Raw genomic sequence first — 15,077 nt, 5'->3', positions numbered from 1 at the left:
CTCAGTTCATTGTCATGAGACGGTCCACACGGCCAGCTATTGGGCATCTTAAGACCCTCACATGTCAGCACGGTGTTCATAAAGTGTGAACTCCGCTGTGGCAAGTATAACAAAGGTGTAATCTAGCCTAGAGCTTTGTGAGCCCCACAATAATTATATAATAACAACATGTTTCATGTTGTGATTATGGATATGATAATGCTGAGAGGTGTAGCTTGTCACTTAAAGATATTTCAACCTTTTTTTGTTTAATATTTATATTCCAGTTTGCAACAAATACGGGTGTATACGTTTAGTTATTGTTTTGATCGTATTTAATATCTGTTCATAATTATCTGTATATTCTAGAGAGAAATATGGAAAATGTGTTGTTTCTTACTAAACTAGTGTCGTAAATGAGAAAAATGATCTCAAGTCTGCAAATCCATGATTAAATTTTTTTAATTTTCAGCATTTTTTTAACAATTAAAAATAGAATAGGATTCATCTAGAACAGGTTGTTTTAGGTGACTCTCCTCCAGATTTCCACTTCAGCTAATTGCCATTCTAGTTTTGAGGGGAGGTGGTTCGTTCAGGTGTTCTAATCTATTTGAAGGACAGGGCGGTTCAACTGCATGTTCAAGAGGAGCTAAGTGTGGGAAGAAGGGCAGAGTGCCTCTGTATTAACATCTGTGTAAATGGATGTTTGCAGTCTCAGAAAAAAACAACTTTGTGCCGGCTGTCCAACATGACACTGCAAGCACTGCACCCAGTTCACCAATTTATTCAGAGCCACGGTGCCTTCGTCCTCGTCTTTGTGGTTGTAGTGTATGTTCTTTTGGAGGCTGGGTGATTGTGTCCCAGAGCAGATTTTTAAAAGGTGTTCCATATGTAACAGTTTGTAGTAGTGTGTCACTTGTGTTTGTTTTTACTTGCAGCACTTTAGAGATCATGTTAAAGGCCCCCCTGCACTCAAAACAACAACAGGATCTTAGGACATTTTCAAAGTCAATCCTTGGTCTAAACGACTTCTAGTTTTGGGGGTGCTTGCACACATACAAAGTTGGCTGAACCACAGTGGATTTGTCTGCCTCTCCATTGGTCCTCAACATTACTTTTTCAGTTGCGCTTGTGTGCTTGTAAGAGAGAAGATGCTTAACATTTTCATTTTTTTCAATGCCGTAAAAGGGGAAGGGGAGATTGTGACCATATTTCCTGCAATTTGGCCAGACGGTATTTCTAGTCATCTTTGTTTATTTGCAGCCATGGTTCTTTTCATGATGAGCAGCAATTATGAAGGGATGCATTAATTATTCTGTAAACCTGTTATCTCCTTTCCAAATATTTGTATTTAATTGGATGTTCACATAAGCTACTGGAGTGAGTATTCAGTATAACGGACAGACTAATCACAGCTTGTTCCATTAGTGGGCTGTCACATAATAAAAAAACACTGCAGTACTCTGCCTGAACCAGCAGTGCAAGATTGTAAGGGCATGTCTACAGTGAAATTAGCCAAAATATTTTATGTCTTGACTGTTTTCACATCCGGTGTAAATCTCGATGGAGTTGGCATCAATCAAACAACAGATCTGGGTTTTCATATGAAACCCGCTCAACTTCTTTGGACTGGATCCAAGTTCTACAAGGACTCTGATGTAGAAAACAAACAAACGAATAAACAAACAGTTGCAAAAAGAATGTGGGAATCTATTAGACTGGTATGAAATCATATCTCAAGAGCAATCAGCTTTAATCAGCTTTGGGTGTCACAGCCCATGTGTCCTTGGCCATGAGTCTGATCTGTACCCATGGAGAAAGGTCCATAACTTTACTAGAGCCAAAGCCAATGCCAGAGCCAAATATCTAAATGTTACATAACGTTTTGCACTTGACGAACAAGAAAACAATCAGTGCACATTGTCTTCGTCTGTTATGATCATTTTTCCCAGTACTGTTCCCTTTAATCTGCCCTGCTTTCTCACTTGCGTAATTGTGGTTGCTGTTGTCCTTTCTCGCTGTGTTTCGCTCTTTGAAGCCCTTCCCCTGACACTTTGTTGCCTCTCTGTCTACCTTGTAACACGACTGCAGCAAATTATGGCATCTTCACAAAATCTGAGCATCCGGCCGACCCTTGAAGCACAGCACACATTGACTATTTAGCGAGTCAGCAAGTCACCATGGAGGAACTGGCCTCCAGGCCCTGTGGACACCTATTGCCGGTGATAATTGAAAACGGGATGAAAAAAAAAACACCCCTTTTTCTACAAAATTCTATTTCAATCCTCTTGTTCCCTGCAGGGAACAGATTGTTAATTAGGTTTTTCTCCTCATCTGTTATTTATGCATTCTGTCTGATCATGGAAGTGTGTCAGTATGTAGGGAGGAGCTGCATCTGTACACACATGAACACTCATAGGACACTGCAACTAAGTAATATGTATAGCGCATGGACACAATAACAGCAGGTGAACTGGGGTATTGGTTTTGAGTTGACCCCTTGTGTTGCTACTCAGAAGTCCAGAAAGTTCTTGAAGAAGGTCAAGGTTCTTAGTGGCCATGGATCCTTTTTTATGGCATTGAGTGATTTAGTTGGTTTTCCAGTTTTCCATTTAAAACTTAGCTGAGAGTCAGTTTAGCTTAGTGTTTATGATGAGTAATGTTTGTTTTGATGATGTGAAGGGGCAGGTTATTGATCTTGAGTTGGACGGTTGGATAGGCGAGCAGGGTGGGGCCTAGCTGTTAGTACTGTCCATTTGTTCTGCTAGTTTGTAAAATAATAGTTCAACCTTTTTGGAAAATGTAAACATATACTGAAAGTATTTCTTGGCTAAGCCCATGCTGGCTGACTTGGCTTGAGCTGTAGAAGTGCTTCTAGTATTTATGCTAAACTAAGTTAACCGGCTGATAGCTATAGCTTCATATTTGACATAAAGACATGTGAGGCAAGAAAGTAAATAGGCATATTTCCCATATTTTTTTAATATGTGCGTTTGATTTCCTTCACTTCTTAATGTTTACCAACCATTGCTGGGTGTCTGCCCGGCTGTGATGGTGACAGGTTTCTGTTCTAGGAAACTGCAGTGGTGTACCTCACTCTCAGTTGTGTTAGCCCCTGAGCATTGGTCTTGTGAGATGATTTTCTTTTCCTCTCATGGTCTTGTAACACTGTTCAGTTTGTGGTTTAGCTCCTTTTACTTTACCACCCTGCAGTGTGGGAGTTCACTTGAACGTTGTGTGATGAACAGGGCATTTATCCTGTTGGCCTCTGCTCCTCTGCTGTATTTCCTTAGTATGGCTGCCAGAGCTGTAAAGCCTTTGTTTAGCACTCTCCTGGGCCTTGCATATGGACATTCAGATGTATTTCTTCAGTAGCCAGGACCTGACATTGATCAGTTCACCTCTCTGTTGTGGAGCCAGCTTACTCACTTCTTTGTGTGTTTTCTTTATCTTGGCTTCCAGCTATAGTTTCCACTGAGGATACTGACCATACTGATGTTAGCTGAGAATCGTGTTATAATTACAAAAGCCAACTCATTCGATTAAGTTTTGCTATAGTCATGGAGACTGTAAGTAGTTAAAAGCTGCTCAGCTCTGCAACCACTGACTCTGTATTCCATATATTTTGCTTGACTCTGTATTATACTATTACCGCATTATTACTGTATTTGTTTTGCTCTGTATTCAAATTTCCTTGCTTTTAATTTACCATACTTTAGTTAGTTAGTTTACCATACTCAAAAATGTGTGTGATGTATCCCTATGTGTAATTTGTGTTATGTATCATGTCTTCTTTGTATAATTTTCTTAGTGCTGTTTCATCGCTGTGTGGAAGTTTTAATTGTGACCGCCACAGGACTGCAGATGAAAATTAGCCTTAGGCTAACTCTGGCACAATGCATCAAATGGTAACATTTATGTTTAATATTGTACATGGTCCCTTACAGATAACATGACCGCATTAACAGTGTGGCACTGGTGTTTGTCACAATTCTTGAAGTGACATTTCCTTCATATCCCATCAGTCTCCAGTCTGTGAGAAAATTCTCTTCTTGACCATGTTTGAACATTGTGTGACTGTTATTTCACACTTGATGTGCATTCCTTTCCTTTCCTCTTACAGATAAAAAGGGTTATAGTGCATCGAGTTGTGAAATGGCACGCTCATTTTGTTACCTGTTTTGCAAACGACCTGTGGGACTCCATCTGCAGTCTCCTCTCAGTTTCTCCCTCCTCCTCACTTTCCTCACCCTCTATCCCCAGCTGAAGCTAAGATGCTTAATTAGCAATTTGTTAAGGACACTCTCTCCCTTGGGCGACTGTGGTCTCACAAGGCACAACATAAGAGCAGGCTGACCTGAAAAAGACCCCAAGGAAAGCAGGGACAGAGGAAGGGAAATGGTGGAACAGAGGATGATTATGAATGGGCGCAGTGCAGGGGGAGTCACAAGGGAATTGAATTGGTGTCTTGGGATGAGCAAAGTAGTCGTCATTTCTGTTGCTACTTTTCAGCTTTTTGAGTTGAAAGCATTTTCCAGGATGAGGCAAAATCTGAGGACGTTTCAAGGACGTGTAGGCGTTTTGTGCCTTGAATAACATGCAAAGTACATGCACAGGCATGCACGCTAACGCGATTCATAATCTGGATCCCACAAACACTTGAAACACAAAAATAAGACCTTCCTTCTCAAAGTAATTGTTGGGATACATCCATCGTATTTTTGGTCCCTTGTTGCCTTGTTTGTATGAAGAAGCAAAATTTCAATGGTGTCTGCGTCATACTCTGGTTGCTTGAAAACATGTTCGCTGATGCATGGTAAACAAAATCATTGCATTTTTCATAACTGAATGATCAGAATTAATGTAATTTTTTCTGGTTAAAATGTGGATACAGATTCTTAAAAGATTTGCTTGATTTTTGATGTTTCATATTTGGAGTATGTTTGGTATATTTTACTGTTGGTAAAAAAAAAAAAAAGGATTTCTGTGCTTGAACTCCACCTTTCTGTTGGGGGGGGCATTTACCATTATTTTTTGTCATTTTCAAAACATATTTTTGGTACAACTGATAAATACTTCAACCAAAAATGATTAATTGATGAATTGATAATGAAAATAATTATTAGTTGTTTCCATATTCTGGTCCATATTCTGGAGGAACTAACCCTCAGTAATCTTTTTTTTTCCCCCACAGTGAATTGAATTCCAAACTACAAGACACTCTGGAGCAAATAGAGGTATGTGCCTCTCTGCTTTATCGCTAATTCTATTTGAGAGTGATAGCAGTAAAGAGAGTTTCAGCAGTGAATGATATTTTGCTCGAACCTTGTAATTTTCCATAAGCCCTCATCTGAAAGAAGTAATTTATACCTCATTTTGACATTTTGATAGCTTGGCTTTCTCATTCTGGGTCCACCAAATATTGACACTTTCAGAAAGTCATTATTGTGAGTGTGCAAACACAGTAAATTATATCTGTTTCATCTCTAGCTGTGCTGTGATACTTGTGTGTGATAAATGGTATGCAAAGCAATTTTCTCTGCACCGCTGCTGCTGCGCTTGAGTGGATTAATTACTTACACTTTTGTCTGTACACAAGAAATAGGCGTACATGCACACACACACACACACACACCCCACACCCACACACATTGCCATGCATCAAGGTGCTTGTTTGTTTACCTGTCAACAAGAGTTTGTGAATAAGAAAAGCTAAATTCTAAATATATAACACTTGCTTTTATATATATGTTTGTATATATATATATATATATATATGTGTATACATATATATATGTGTATATATATATGTATATATATATATAGTATATTATATATGTATAATATGTATTATATGTATGATAATATATATATATATATATTTATACAACATAATTATATATATATGGTATATATAATATATATGTATATATATAGTATATATATATATATATGTATAATGTATAATGTATATATATATATGTATATTACATATAATATATATATTATGTATATACATATATATATATATATGTATATATATATATATGTATTTGGGGGGCCAAAGATGAAAATTTTCCAACTTTAAAGACAGTGGCTTTAATCATCAATCATCATGAGGTACTTTTAAATTCCAGAGTACTTTTAAAATTCCGATTCACAGTGGCATCAGTTCGTTTCTTTTCTCAAACTACTTTGGGCTATAAATTTAGTTGATGATATTACTGACTAATGACTTTCTCTCATGTGGTTATAGAGAGTTTGTCATGTTGGCTGTAGTCATTGCGTTATGTTTAAGTGCAGGCGTGAGAAAACACGTGGTGACGCAAGGCGTTTGATCACTTAGCCTTTGTCAGCGCTGTATTCGTTGAGCTCATCTTAATGTGTCAGGGTTGTTACACATCCCTGTACTCCCCAACTTCCTCCTAACCTTGTCTTACTTTTTCACCTCTTTTTATCTCTTTGTCAAAAACTTACACTCACACACACACACTGACATCCACATCCAATTACCTGCCCTTGGCCTTGTGTGGTAGCTATACATCTGCACATCTATATCTAAATCCCTGGTCTTAACGTTTATAATCCCTCTCTTTTCTCTTCCCCTCACTTTGCCCTCTTTTTTTTCCTTTGTCATCTGTCTATTTCTGGCTACAGGAGCAGCTTGATGTCGCCCTCTCCAAGACTTGTAAGCACTTTGATGTTTTGCACTACACCAAGGTGCAGCTGGCCTACAAGCTCCTGGGCAAGACACAGGTCAGTGGTTTTCCTCGTCTACAGCGTCACGGTGAATAACCAAACATGACTGGATGTGATGGTCCACTTGGTGTCTTCGCTTACTGCATGCGTCCTGTTGTTTTACTCTGTCTCTCTCTTATTTAGGGGCTTTTCTGGGGGATGTTTTAGGGGCTTGACAGATGATGTCAGCATTTTTTAATTTCTAAAAAGTTATTTTTGTTTATCTTGGCTTTCCCCCTCCTTAACATTATTTCAGCAGTGTTTCCATTCAGACTTTGAAGTTGTTTCCTTATTTTCTCGACCTTTTGCCACCATTTGGGTTAGAACAGAATCTTCCACAGACATCTGGTTAAAACAGCATAGAAGTTGTTTCCCTTCGTCTGTTTGTTTTTGCCTCAGTGGAGTGTTTTTGCTCCAGTGAATCAATTCAGGATCTTGTCATTGGAGCAAAGAGTATTTTAGGCTCTTTGATTGAATGATCGAGGCCACAGGGCATGCATGTCATCCTTTGTGATGAAGTTATTCCTTGCTCACTGTCAGTCAAGTGATACTCACAGAAATCACCCATAAAAAGAAATGTAATTCTCAAAAATAATCCTTGGATAATATAAAATAAGCTGAAAAGGCAGAGATGATTGAGTGAGGAACATGTTTGGATGTGACATTTTTTGGCCAGCAGTTAATTTGAAGCTGTAAAATCTTACTGTAAAGAAATTGTGTAGTTTCTGTTAAAATTGTCATAAGTGACACGGATAATATTACTAGCTTCTTTCTGTCTTTCAGCCTTTGCTCCTCATGTCCTAGCCCACCCCCATTTTTCTTGTCAAAAAGTGTTGATCACTAATACTTGGACCTCTCTCTATCACAACCCACACACTCCATCATCATCTGCAGGATCTCACTTGACCCTGATCTCTTTCTCGTACTTTTCCCTTTTTCATACCCCTCATTTTATTCTTGCTGCTTAGGTGTGAAACTACAAAACTCCCTACTCCTCTGTACCAGCTCTCTCTGGTGTGGGTAGATTAAATCTGTCAAGGCCTGAGTTATAAATGAAAATTTTGAACTTTATGGTTACATTATCTTGGTCTCCCTTGAAATATTTGTTATTTTCCTACTCCAACAAGTAGGAGAAATTGTGGCCCAGTAACACTTGAAATGAGTCACCATCCAGCTATGCAAGGTAAATTTGAAAGGCAATGAGCCGTGTTATAAAATCACTCGCACCTTTTGGCCAAAGCTATATGGACTTTTTTTTTTGCAAATGCTCTTCCATTTCTTCTCCAGCATTTTGAGCCCTTACGCCCCCACCCCTGCCCCCCCTGCGCTAACACATTTTCACTGAGCCAACAGATGATGGTAATTACAGTGTGTGAGGGTTCAGTGCTGATGTTGGGGCTGAGCCAGATTGTACCTGATGAATGTATGGAGGCTTGCCAGTTGAAAATTGAGTTAAATTGGGTAAATTAATGTTGTGCGGACATAGCATTTTACTCTAATTTCACGGTACGGCATTAACATGTTATATAGCCATTGTAATTTGTGTGAATTCATGGGAGATACATTATAAAATCATATCATGTCACTTTTTCCACATTACACTGTGCAGCACTAATGTTTGAGGGGTAGTTCACATCCAGGCACTCATACAACAACAGGCATAGTGCGTCATTGTCATATGAAATGTTGATATAAATATGATAAATATGCCATATGTCTCTTGACGTTAACAGCCGTTCTTGAGGTGGAGACTGTACCATCAGGGCTTGTTGAGAATAAATCATGTTTTTGTTATTACTGTGATAATGAGCATTATCAGACGCTAACTGAGGAGTTGTTGACTGGCTCTTGCCATCGCCCGTAAGTGTTTGTTGTTGTTGTTGTTTTTGTTGTTTTCATCTTTCTCTCCTATTTCTTTTGCTCCTGGTGAATCTGTTTGCCACACTCTTTGTGCATCTGTGTTTCCTACAGTTCGCCCCATGTTCTTTCTCTGAGTCTTAGCTTTTACTGCTGTGTTTTTCTCTGGTGCAACATGCAGACACACACACACACACACACACGCATACAAACACAAGCTTTAACACTTTTAATCTGGTGCTTTATTGTTGAATACGTGAATGAACTGTGTCATCAGTAATCAGCATTACACCATCACCTCTGACCATTTGTATTTTCTCCTTTCGTTGGTCTCTTGGCCCTGGCTTCTATAAGTAGCTACAGAAGAATGACGGCATGATAGGTAGAACTAATGATTGTTTTTATTATGATAGTTGCCTCCTTTTTTTTTTGCCTACTTTGTACAGCCAGTGATTTTTTTGTGGTGTTTTTAGGATGGATGAAGTGAAACTCCCTCTGAAAGGAGGGGAAAATGTTTAAATTACTTGTGTGGCAGCAGGCAGCCAGAATGGATGGGGGGGGTGCAATATTATGTGGTCAGAAGCTTGCAGTAAGAAAATCTAATTACTCTGCAGCACCCATTACCTATAGGGTTTGCTCAATACTGTGCCCACGTCTCCTGCGACTTGGGTGTCCTGAATTCACTTGGGTCCCATAGCAAGACTGTGGGTGGGAGCTGCAAAACAGAAAATGATGGTAAATATAACTTGACTTTGAAAGAAAATAAGGCATAACACACTCAAATTGGGACAAACAGAGCACAGTGCAGAGGAGCAAAATTGTACTGCAATTTTTATTTTATTTTTTTTGTGTGAAATCATGGTTAAGAGCAATTTTTGGATCAATGTGAAAAATTAAATCCCTGATTGTTAATGATAATGATGCAGTGACAAAGTGCAAAAAGCACTGTGCACTACCTACCTCATACCAAACGGCAGACAGACAAAATTAGCAACTAGGTGACAAACATAGTGGAGCATTAAGCGCCTGGTATTTCCCTCAGGAGTTGTTGGAAACAGTAACAGCCAAAAAAAAGGGGGAGACAATTCACAAAAAAGTAAACAACAGCTAGATGTTGTTTAATAGACAAAATTAACAGTCGAAGAGTAGTTGATTTTTATTGCTCTGATAATGAATGGGAGATTAATGGAGCCACAAGTGAACTGTGCTGGAGGCAGTTAGATGTGCTGCTATAGCATACACGTCACTTAATGTCTCTGCCATTGTGTTTTTCTGCTTCCTCTTTTGCCCTTGTTATCTCATTAATGACACTTTCCACAGCAAACTGAGCTGTGGTGTGTATATCGTGGAAACTGGAAACAAAATTGCCCATCTTGACTTGAATATGAACACTGCAGTTCCCCTGATAGACAGCTATCTTCATGTTCACTCATGCCATCCCGTGTAGTGAACATAATATGTCTGCAAATAATTCAAAACATCAAGTATGTACAGAATACATCTCCAAGATTGATTGGCAGTTTCCCTGCTGTTCGCCTTTTTCACAGATCCAGAGTGAAATCTTGACATAATGGTTTTCATAACAGTGTGTTTGGCTCTCTCTGCAGACTGCTATGGACCAGCTGCACATGCACTTCACCCAGGCCATCCACAACACAGTGTTCCAAGTGGTGCTGGGATACGTGGAGCTGTGTGCTGGCAACGCTGACACCAAGTTCCAGAAGATGCAATACAAGGACCTGTGCACGGTAAATAGATCTCTGTGTGTGTGTCTGTGTTTGTGTGTGAAAGTGGTTGCTTTCTTGTTGTTGTTGTTGTTGTTGTTGTTGTTGTTGTTGTTGTTGTTGTTCCTCTGTTTCTGTTTCTGTTTCTGTCATTTAACATCTTTCTGCCAGAAAAGATTCAGTTCACTTGATTAGATGCCAGTGTGAAGAAGACTAACCACTCATGCGGTCAGTTAAATAATAAGATACACCACCTGCATAGTGCTGTGATGAAATGACATATGAGGTACTGCTGGGCACACACACCGTCCTCCACCCACACACACACTTTTACTCACAAGCCTCCCTTGGCTTCCTTATTGCCTCGTATCCAAGCGGAAAATGCCCCCCAAGATCAAAATAAATCACATTTGCATGCCCAGTGAGCCATAACTTAGTGATTTCATCATGGACTGGCTGGGAGTGAGTTTTCCTCCCTCAGGGGCTGTGTTACAGTCTGACCTACAGTGTTGAAGGGTATATAGAAGAATGGTTAAAGTTTATCCCAGCCTGATCCGAGGGTACAGTTTGTTTCTTTACGCTCTCTCTTGATATATCAGCTGTCATAGCTCTGACCCTTTAGCTCTATGTTTGGCCTCGCTCTTTTGACTGCACAGTTTTTAACAGGGGCATGGCCGGGGCACTGTGCTTACATCTACAAGCCCTTCTCTTTACCTCTTACCTTTGTGCTACCTCTTCACTCCTCATCTCTTCTTCCCCTGCTTCTTTGTCTCTCTGTTTATGCATGGTTTCCTACCCCGGTTGGTCGGTGGCCTCGGAGGAATGCGTAAAGCCTCTGCATTCCAGGGCAAGGCGTCTTTTGGTCAGTCCCAGGTTGTAGCACCAGAGGCGTCGGTGCTAGCTTGCATTCATGCTGGCAGGCAGGGTGTTTTCTAAAGTTTAGCTGTCACTTCAGGCTAGGTTCGAGAATGTAACTATGATGAAGTGATGCTGATTAAATTTTGATTATTTCCAAGTTGTGGTCTGAATTGTTGTTGGGTGGACGCTTGCGTGTAAAAAAGTTTAGTTTGTTAGCTTGATACCAGTAGCTCCTGTTATAAATGATGTACTTTTACTGGAGTGCACAGCGTGGCTATATGGATGCATCAAAACAGCCACACTTTAGGTATACTGTACTAAAGGATTCTTGACAATAATATCTGTTTCCAGTTTGCTTACAACCATAACTTTAGGTGCATGACCTGTCAGACTATCTGTGCAAGTACTGAATAATCCCTCATTTATATTTCCCTGGTATATAAATAATATTTGAGATTAATATCTAAAAAAACTGGGATTTTTTTTTATAGTGAGATTATCTATAATGTGAGATCGCCTGGGTGTACTGAGTCAAGACCTCAATCAAGCTTGAGATTGAGTTGTGGTAGAAAAAAAAAAAATCCAATACGCGATAAAAGCTTTCTGCATATAGAAATCATGCTTGTTTTTAATCTGTCATCGAAAATGAATTTCGACAGATAAGATAAGACACAGTTCTAGAGGAATTGGGTGTTTCTTTTTATTTTAAGGTTTTTTTTTTTTTTTTTCACAAAAAAAAAAAACTTCTGTATCTTGCAGGTTTTTTGGCAGGAATATTTTTGGGCTGCCTTCCACATTTCAGCTCTATCCATATTTCAGTCTTTCACATGCTTCTGTAATGATGTATGTTGGATATTTTAGACTCAGTACAACAAAACACTCTTCCTCCCTCAAGCTGGAGGAATACAACTGTTCATTCCTTTCTGTTGTTCTCTCTTCGTTGTCGTTCTCTCTTTTCTTTTCCTGTCGACTTAATTGTTATTAGGCTCACTGGAAATCTGTGCAATGGATCCCCCAAATTACTGTGTGCATGCAGCTGTGCATTAGTTACAGACACATGCTTATGTTTACTTGCGTTTGATAGATACTCTGTCAGCACACTGTGTTGCGTGGATGATCCTACTCATACCACAAACGAACACACACACATAGACTGAACGAACTTAAGATTGATGGGATGTGTCGTTGGACTTTCAGCTGTGTGATTGTGATTGATGGGACAGCAGCACACACACATGCACACGCACACACACACACACACAGGCACACACACATGGGCACACTCATATGAAGAGGTTTGTGAACACCCACGTGCAGTTCATCTTTGTCGCTGACAACATTTACAGCCTGTCGGAAGTGTAACGGTGAAGTGTTGTGGTTTGCGTTTACTCCTTATGGTGGATTATTTTATTTAAGGCACTTATGTACCTGCCTGTAAAACATCAAAAGTAGAGCTAACCAAAGAAAGAAATGTCTGTGTGGTTTAAGTGGTACACACACACACACACACACACACACACACACACACACACACACTGGAATGAGGTGTTGAGGTTTTGAAGAGGTGCTAAAAATATGAGGATGGGCTTGAAAGCTGGTCCTGTCTGGGATTCCTGAGTGTTTGAATTGCCCTTCAGTGTCCCTCTCTGCGGTTGTTTGGGATTTTGCAGCAGAGATGCACTCACTGAACTTATTTCCAAGGTCTCCCTGGCTAGTATAAAAAAAAAAAAAATTACATTCTGGTTCAAATCAACAGGCCGGCTAGGGAAATTAGGTATGCAATGCTCTCTGCTCTCTCAACAAATGCTGTTGATCTGCTCTTGAGCAAGGCATTGAATCCTCACCTGCTCCAGTGGAGCTGCTCAGAGGGTGTGTTGATGGTGTGGAGCTGTATCAATAGGAAACTTAGTGTTTGTGGAAAAGAGCAAACTTATTCTGTTGTGGTTCCCCTGATAAATAAAGGTTATCTTAATGTGAGAGCCACTTTAGAAACTCTGGACTTTCCTCTTTGTTATGCAACTTAAAATTCAAAGGAAATGGGAACACTCAGAAAGGTCACTTCTGATCGTGAAAGGGTCTTATTAATTTTACATCAGCATCTCATCATTATTGGCTAGCCTCACTCCTTATCAATCCCCTGGTCTGTCCGATTTTCCTCCTCATGGAAATAAAACACTCCACTCCCAGAATCATGGGGGAAGAGGACGAATACTTCAGTAAATCATTTAACTCGGATGCCGTTAACTTTGTTGTCTGTAGAAACTGTTAGTGGGGCTTTAGTGTTTTAGTTTTATTTTGTTTGTTTTGTTTTTTTTACCAATGTAGTAAAAAAGCCATTAGCTGTAGTGATAATAGAGAAACCATCCTGATAATGTTATTAAACAACTGCTCATCAGTAACCCACAGTGATCCATCCCACTCACCGTTGTGCAGTGCTCCATTATTTTGATATAGGCTGGCCTTTGTTGTTGTATATCTGAAGGATGGGCCATTGTGTGAGATTGTCGTTAAGCAGTGTCATGGTCGTACGCTGTTTTTTGTGTGTTTTTTGCCGACTGTTGCTGCTGATAGCTTCATTATGAAATGAAAGCTATCTACTCCCAAACTGTTTGTCTGTTTTCCCCTCCAGTGGAATCTTATGTTTGACTTTTGATCCTCACACCTGGATACCCATTCATTAGATTTTCTCTTTATGATCTTTATGATGATTGTTGTTTGTTTTCTGGAGAATCTGTGGTTTGAGAAGTGACAGAAAGTTTGTTCCTTTTTATTTCTATGGAGACTTTATAGTCAAGTTTTCATTTGCTATGAATATTGTTTGTGTTATGCTTCACATTAAAGTGCAACAGGAAACAGCAAAAAAATGTTCCAGTGTCAAATCCCCATTCCCTAATCTGCTTTTTAAGTCTGGTAAAAGCACTGTAACAACTGCATGAAATATTAATATAATAAAAAGAAGCAGTGACTTTGCCCCATTGAGATATCAAAAGTATTTTAGTGTTAGCCGCTCCATTTGCTTTTGATAAGATTAAAGGTACTGACTTTGACAACAGAGCCAGTAAGAGGGTTGAATCTTACCCGAGCAACAGAATGAAGCAGATAATGGCAGAACAGCACATAATCTGTTTTTGTTTGTTTTACAAGAGGAGGATGATCTAATTCCAAGTACCTCGTTAGAAGAAGACTTTGCTTTTTCCAAACTTGTCAGTGAATCAGCAAAAACAGGGGAATTTAAAATATTTGTGCACAGATTAGTTTCACGTAGATACATTTCAATGTGTCTACTGTGCTTGCTAACCACAGACTCTCATATTTGCGTGAAGTAACCTTGTCTCAGTCCTGTGCACTTCCCTCCAATATTAAACACTAAACATTTTCTTTGCTCACAGTTCTTAAATGATTCCATTGGAATCTTCTTTTCAGACTTGTTCACCAAGTTGTGATGAAGAGTGTTTGTGTTAGAGAAAGAGAGAAAATTCCTCTCTAGCAGAGTGTACTGTACTTTGTTTCTTTGCTGGCACAGCAGGTCTGCAGATTGCTGACTATGTTTTTGATCTCTTGCAGGTTAATCTTTTTATTTATTCTTTTCTGAAAGGAGGGGGTGTGTGATTGTCTTTTCTGAAAGAAAGTGAATCAGCTAACTTGCGGGTACCTGTGCTGTCTTGTACATCTCTTTTGTAAAGTGTGTGACATTTCTTTCATGCATACTCCTCCGTACTCCCACACACACGACTGAAAAAAATGCACTCAGTGCTTTGTCTTTTCAAACCCATCTGACACAGCTTGGCATATGTTATGAGCATAATGATAGGTAATTATATTCAGAAAAAAAAATGGCTGTTAGATGTAGATCCCGAGCTTGCCTCCCTCAAGCTCTCATCACTGAACTAGAAGGATGTGTCCAGCAAGGTTAATGGTTGG

General features: G+C 39.4%; 1 protein-coding gene across 3 annotated transcripts in view; it reads left to right on the top strand.

Annotated features, from left to right (window-relative positions):
• The window catches only part of vps50 (VPS50, EARP/GARPII complex subunit), a 95,465-nt gene that overhangs the window by 27,316 nt on the left and 53,072 nt on the right, over positions 1–15,077 (top strand). For all 3 annotated transcript variants that reach the window (XM_022747493.1, XM_022747492.1, XM_022747494.1), the window contains exons 10-12: positions 5,174–5,216; positions 6,637–6,735; positions 10,182–10,322. In XM_022747493.1, the coding sequence (XP_022603214.1) occupies positions 5,174–5,216; positions 6,637–6,735; positions 10,182–10,322 (283 nt within the window). The remainder of the gene's footprint in view (positions 1–5,173; positions 5,217–6,636; positions 6,736–10,181; positions 10,323–15,077) is intronic.

The sequence above is a fragment of the Seriola dumerili genome, unplaced genomic scaffold (genome assembly GCF_002260705.1).
Source record: "Seriola dumerili isolate Sdu_G_001 unplaced genomic scaffold, Sdu_1.0 BDQW01000110.1, whole genome shotgun sequence".
Lineage (NCBI taxonomy): Eukaryota > Metazoa > Chordata > Actinopteri > Carangiformes > Carangidae > Seriola > Seriola dumerili.
The sequence above is the reverse complement of the archived record's forward strand: the minus strand, read 5'-3'. Positions and strand labels throughout refer to the sequence as shown.